Source organism: Sinocyclocheilus anshuiensis, unplaced genomic scaffold (genome assembly GCF_001515605.1).
Source record: "Sinocyclocheilus anshuiensis isolate Anshui unplaced genomic scaffold, SAMN03320099.WGS_v1.1 scaffold735, whole genome shotgun sequence".
Taxonomy (NCBI): domain Eukaryota; kingdom Metazoa; phylum Chordata; class Actinopteri; order Cypriniformes; family Cyprinidae; genus Sinocyclocheilus; species Sinocyclocheilus anshuiensis.
The window spans coordinates 1,839,644-1,846,519 of NW_015548245.1; the positions used below are offsets into that span (position 1 = coordinate 1,839,644).

Below are 6,876 nucleotides of genomic sequence, written 5' to 3' on the forward strand. Positions count from 1 at the left end.
AGGCATAGAAACTTCCAGTCAGGTGTGTGGAGGCAAGTTGGAGCTAACCTCTGCAGGACACCGGCCCTCCAGGTCCGAGTTTGGACAGCCCTGGTCTAGGACATCTGATAGGCAACGTCCTATTGCAGATGAGCAAACACTCTATATATTAAAAAAATAAAAAATAGGTCTTGCAGATGTAAATGCAGAAGTCAAATAGACATCTCAGTGATGTACGTGTGCTATCAGGGTAGTTAAATCATTTAAACAGTCTGTTTTAACTGCAGCTTCCTCACCTCGTGTTCGGTAATGTTGATTAGAAGTTCCTGCTGAAGAAATTGCTCAAGTATGTACTTCGGTGCCATGTCTACCAGAGACTGAAATTTGAGAGACCAGACACATTATTTAAATGCCTTAATAGTTAGTTGACATCTAAAGGTAAGTGTATGTGCTCGCGTCACCTGTTTGGCGGAGGGCGTCATGCCCATCTGGACTACAATGATGGCCCGGGTGATGTTTTCTTCTTGCATACGCTGGCAATACATCTTTATGGTTTTGATGCCAACCTTTGGTTCCTCTGAAAGCAAAATAACGGTTAGATATGATACAACCGTTCAAAATAAATCAATCGTTCTTCAACAGTGGGTTTATGGATGAGTTAAACACTCAGGAACAGGGCTGTTGCTGTAGATTCCACACACCAGGGAAGAACACAAACATCTGGTCGGTCGGATCGTCGTTGTGGGCGACCAGGACCGTGAGATCGGTTCGTCGTGGTCGACCTTCACTGGGTTTGTCTCCAAACTGGCTTCTGAACTCCTCGAGAGTCTGATCCAGTTCATCTTGCGTCACCAAATAACCACGATCGTGACAAAGCTGAAAGACAAAGTTAGAGATTAGAAGGCCGTAACATATTTCTGTTATTTGGATGCGTGCTGTATTTTGGGAGATCACAAATCATGAAACTCCAGATGATCCGAATAAGCATCACAATAATCTGTCTACGCAACATGGATAACACTATAAAGTTATACGGCTTTCATTTACCTGCATTATAGTTTTTCTAATTTTCCATAGTCTGTAAGTCTCTTCCTCGTCATCCATATCGCGCCCAAAAGAGGATTAACAAAAATATCACGCTTATTCGATCCTTTTACTCCACGTTTGTTTCCCGTTTCTGCCGACGCTTGTCTATGACGTCAGACGTTACGCCACAACGCGCACTTTGATTTCGTATGTACAAAACAATACGCAGTTTAGTTTTTTGTTTTTTTTGTAAATATATAAGCTTTTACTTTTCGCTTTCAAGCAATACAATGTGTTATGTTGATAAAAGTTAAAATAAATGCAATTTTAAAATAGGTGGTTTGTAAGTTATATACAAAATACATCTTATATATTATTTTGGTGTTTATTTCTTTTGAAAACAAATAAGGAATGGGAAGAAGTTGTATAACATTCTAGAAAAAGGTCCGATTATCTGCAATGTCATGTGGGAAGTGCGTGTGTGATTTCAGCAAATTGGTTCTTTCGAACAGTTCGTATCAAAGAATCGATTCATAAAATGATTCAGTGATTCCTTTGTCGTTTCTATCATACTAATATTTAGAGCATATTACATGCTCTAAAACCTTCAAATAAAGCACGAAGACACATATTGCTGTTATTATGGGGTTTGATTAATTGCGTTTTATTAATTTAGCGGAGTTTATTGTAATTTCATGTGTTCCCGTTCGGCTGATTACGAATTCATACTGTTAGCAAAAACCGGTTCAATGAGTCAGTCAGGTGTTTACTCGAGATCCACTTCATGAACCGTTCTGTTAACTGATTCACAGAGAAGAATCGACTCAAACGAACGATTCATTGAAGAGTCATCACTACTGGACGTTGGAAAGCGAAAAGATAAAAAAAATGGCTTTTATTCATCGTTTCTTGCTGTTCGGGGCTTTATCAAGCAGTGGGATCATTGGTGCAATGGTATCGTAAAGTTGAATAGGCCTACTTCTGTAACTTAAACTTGCATATCTGAATCATATTACGTAATGTGGCAATTATGAGGTTATGTGCTGCATAATTACGGGGATTTTGCGAATGTTTTATCATCCGTTTACACAATCAGTCCTATTGTGCAAGATGAGAGGTCTAGTTTCAGTGTATTTAGGTCTTTGGTCTTTTGTCTTTGTCTCATTCTTCCACAACAGTATCAGTTCACTTCTTTCCGTTGTACAAATATTGCGCAACAACAACAATAATAATCTAATGTAATAACAAATTGTATCTATTTTTTTGGCATACATTAGAAGAAACTTGGTTTCATAAGATCAGCTTAGTAAAAGACAGTTTTTTCTTTGAAACATGTATTGGCGCATTTTATATTTTTGTATCCATTACGTATATTTTACACAAATTGTAATATTTATGGTATTTTGTTATATAAAATAAATACTATTACATTACATGTTACCTAAAAGAACATCATGTCCAGAAAATTACATAACCTTGGTTAGTGTCCAAAAAATGCCATGAGCAAATGCCAAAAAACATACCTACTAATTATGACCATAAAGTCGAAATTATAACATACTAAGTCATATTAATGGCAAAATATTTTACACAAATTGTAATATTTATGGTATTTTTTTTGTTATATCAAATAAATACTATTACATTACATGTTACCTAAAAGAACATCATGTCCAGAAAATTACATAACCTTGGTTAGTGTCCAAAAAATGCCATGAGCAAATGCCAAAAAACATACCTACTAATTATGACCATAAAGTCGAAATTATAACATACTAAGTCATATTAATGGCAAAAAGTTTAAATTATGATGTAAAAAGTCAAATTATGATCCAAGTCACAATTATGACCCAAGTCAAAATTATGATGTACCAAGTCATATGAATTAAAAAATTCGTTATAATTATGACAACAACAAAAAAACTAATGACTTGTCTTTAGTCTTATGACATAATCATCTCAATTTCTTCAAAATTATCTCAATTTCAAACTTCTATGCCATGATTATGGATTTATCTCATAATTTGGACTTTTTCCTTCATAATTATAACTTGGTATGTCATAGTTTGACATTTTTATGTCATAATTATGACTTTATCTCATGGTTATGACTTAGTATCTCATAATTTAATGAATTTAATTATTTTCCTCAGAATAGTTTCATAGTACTTTTTTGGTGATGTTAATATATTCATGACTATTTTATTGCAATTAGTCAAACATTGTTTTATTTATTATTACCCTATTATATATTTATTATTAGCCTTTCATTCCATAATATCTTTGTGGCATGAATCCATTCCTGAAGTCAATGACTAATCAATATCCACGTGAAATATCATGTGTTAACTATTCTAGTACACTTTAGAAGCAGTATAATTGACTGTATATAATGCAAACATCAGCGACTTTTCTGGTATGTGGACAAAGTGCCAACACGCACATCAAGCTATCAGTTTTCTCGGTTGTGTAAGATCGTCACCCAGTGACCTTTGACCTCAGTAGGAGTTACGGTCAAATAAAAATCAACCTATAAGGAGGAAACAGCCTCTTTGTCAAGTTAATATTTATTTGGAGCCCTATATATGAGGGTCTTTCAGTGTTCTGGAGATTTGGTGTACTTTAAGAGAATTTGACCTAATACGCTGCCTGCCATTTCAGTAGTTAGTACTGAAAGGCAGTCATGCGTTTCTTAGGGCCCGCTGTCGTTTTCTCCATAGTGTTGCAGACAATGGTAAGAAATGCTCTTAAAAGCTCATTATTTTAAAATGTGTTAATAGCTTACCAGTTTTTCAGTTGCAGTTGGAATTTAAATATAGAGATTTGTATCTAATATTTGTTTGAAGGTGTTACTAACGGTGTTCCTTTTTCTTTACGTGTGTATATGTATTCAGATGCATCCTATTTGTTTACACCAGCATGTTTTTGTTTTTAGTCTGCACAGCTAGAAGACTGGCAGTCGGCCAAATCCATTTATGAATTCACTGCCACGGATATAGACGGCAATGAAGTTTCCCTGGAAAAATACAGGTGAGTGATGGAAATCAGCATGCCAGCAGTACAATTGCTTTTTATTTCACCTCAAGGTATAAAGTCTGTTTGTTCAAGTATGAAAAACATTACAGTGTAGTAGCAGTCTAGAGGAGTCAGTGCTAGTTGACAAAAGTCTGAGCCCATCTGCAGATTTTGGCCTGTCGGAGTCAACCTATTTCTATGGAAGCCCGTTTCCACAACAACTTTGGTGAATCATAATTATGAGAAATTATGACATACTTTAAAGTTGAATTGTGATATAAAAAGTAGTGCTGTCAAATCGATTAATATATGTGTGTGTACTGTGTATATTTATATGTATATATACACATACATGCATATATTTAAGAAATATTTATGTGTGTATATATATATATATATATATATTCATAGTTATATGATTTATATTGTACATAAATATATATTACATATATTTCTTAAATATATACATGTATGTGTGTATTTATATATACTATACATATAAATATACACAGTACACATTATGTAAACACAATCGTGATTTATCATGATTAATCGATTTGACAGCACTAATAAAAAGTCATAAATACGATATTTGAAAAACTGAAATTATGATAAAAAAAACTATTGCAATAAAACATCAAATGTGACAAAGTCAAGATTGAGACAATAATAATTGAAGTCATAATTGACATTTTTTTACTTATCATAATTATCTTTTTGTCTCATACTTTTAACCATATATATATATATATATATTAGGGGTTGAACGACTTTTTTAAGGTGACATATTGTGACCCTTTTCTAAATATGTAATATAAGTCTCTCGATTAGAACGGCGATTAACTTACCTGTACAATAAGCTGTTTAAAACGTGCATTCTCCCGTTCAATTTCGAGCATCCAGTAATATAATCACACGTCTTGTGGAGCGCTTTCAGACTATGCATTTATTTGTCATTTGAACTGTTGAAACGGAGCGTAAATGTGGAAGTCCTTCAAAGATTTCTTATCCTGTTGCGCCCTCTATTGGACCAGCGACTAGTCGACGTCAAGCTTAAAGCGTCATGGCAGTGCATTGAAGTCGACTAGTCGATTAGTCGGTGCAACCCCTAATATATATATATATATCTCTCAGAATTATGTCTCAATTTTGTCTTTTTATCTCATAATAATGACTTAGTATTTAATAATTTTGATTTTTTTTTCTCAATTTGGATTCACTATCATAATTTTGACTTTTTTCCCCTCATAATTGATTTAGTATGTCATAGTTTCACATTTTTGTCATGATTATGGCTTTATCTCAGAATTTTGACTGATAAGCATAATTATTAGTAAGTCATAATGTCGACATTTAATCTCATAACTATGACTTAGTATGTCACAACGAGGCACGTGCTTCTGCATGAGTCTGGTAGTGTGTTACAGAATCCTCAGTCTGTATGATTGGATGACACATCGTTGCTTTAGTGTCAATCAATTTGCAACTCTAACAAAATCTAATTGATTGTATATTTCAGGGGGAAAGTTGTCATCATCACTAATGTTGCGTCAAAGTGAGGCAAAACCCCGGTAAACTACTCTCAGTTTGCAGAAATGCACGCCAAGTACGCTGAGAGAGGTTTACACATCCTGGCCTTCCCATCCAACCAGTTTGGACGTCAGGTACGGGGAGCAAAAACATTTTTGAATGCTCTTAAAACGAATAAATACTGTGATCTAATAATACATTTTTGTTCAGGAACCAGGAACAAATTCCCAAATCAAGGAATTTGCCAAGTCTTACAACGCAGAGTTTGATATGTTCAGTAAGATTGATGTGAATGGCGACTCCGCACACCCTCTGTGGAAGTGGCTGAAGGAACAACCAAATGGAAGAGGATTCTTTGGAAAGTGAGTCGGTTGCCAGATAGTTTAACTTAGTTGACTTGTAAATTCTGTGTAAATAATTGCTTATTTGATATCAGCTAAATCAATTCAAGCGATAATCCTCCCAAAAATTAAACTTCTGTTACTCATTCTTCTGTGGAACTTAAAATAAGATATTCTGAAGAATGTTAGTAACTAAACCGTTTCAGTTCCCATTAATTTCCATTGTTCTATTGGCCATATAATGAAAGTTAATGGGAACAGAAACTGTTTGGTTACCAACATTCTACAGAATAATCTTCTTTTATGTTCAACAGAAGTAAGAGAGTCATGCAGGTTTGGACTGACATGAGTGAACTATCCCTTTAAAGGAATAGTGTACCCAAAAATAAAAATGCTGAAAATGTATTCACCTTCAGGCCATCCAAGATGTAGATGAGTTTGTTCTTCATCAGAACAGATTTGGAGAAATGTAGCATTACATCACTTAGTCCCCAAAGGATCCTCTGCAGTGAATGGGTGCCGTCAGAATGAGAGACATCACAATAATCCACAAGTAATCCACACAACTCCAGTCCATTAATTAATGTCCTGTGAAGCAAAAAGCTGTGTGTTCGTTAGAAACAAGAAATCCTTTATCCATAATATTGCTTCATTTTGTCTGAATCAGGAGAGAAATATGCACAGATCAAGCAAAAACAGTCCAAAACAGTTCTAAATAAATATGTGAGAAGACAATAGCGGATGGACCTTTTCACTGGAGAAAACTTTATTATTGATTATGGACTGGAATTTTGGCCAGAAGCGACGGTTTGAAGCTAAAACGTCCTAATGATGGATTTCTTTATTACAAACACAAAGTTTTTCGCTTCACTAGATATTAACTGGTGATGGACTGGAGTGGTGTGGATTATTGTGATGTTTTTATCAGCTGTTTGGACTCTCGTTCTGACGGCACCCATTCACTGCAGAGGATCCACTTTGCAAG

The 6,876-nt window shown here is 34.7% G+C and overlaps 1 protein-coding gene and 1 pseudogene across 1 annotated transcript in view; one reads left to right on the forward strand and one right to left on the reverse strand.

The window, feature by feature from the left end:
- Window positions 1-1,193, reverse strand: part of polr2eb (RNA polymerase II, I and III subunit E, b) — a 4,906-nt gene extending 3,713 nt beyond the window's left edge. Inside the window, exons 1-4 of the mRNA XM_016442693.1 lie at window positions 1,027-1,193; window positions 681-855; window positions 441-556; window positions 276-356 (exon numbers count right to left, since the gene is read on the reverse strand). Coding sequence (XP_016298179.1) covers window positions 276-356; window positions 441-556; window positions 681-855; window positions 1,027-1,083 — 429 coding nt within the window. The 5' untranslated portion in view covers window positions 1,084-1,193. The remainder of the gene's footprint in view (window positions 1-275; window positions 357-440; window positions 557-680; window positions 856-1,026) is intronic.
- Window positions 1,194-1,827: 634 nt separating this feature from the next.
- The window catches only part of LOC107655245 (phospholipid hydroperoxide glutathione peroxidase, mitochondrial-like), an 8,748-nt pseudogene continuing 3,699 nt past the window's right edge, over window positions 1,828-6,876 (forward strand).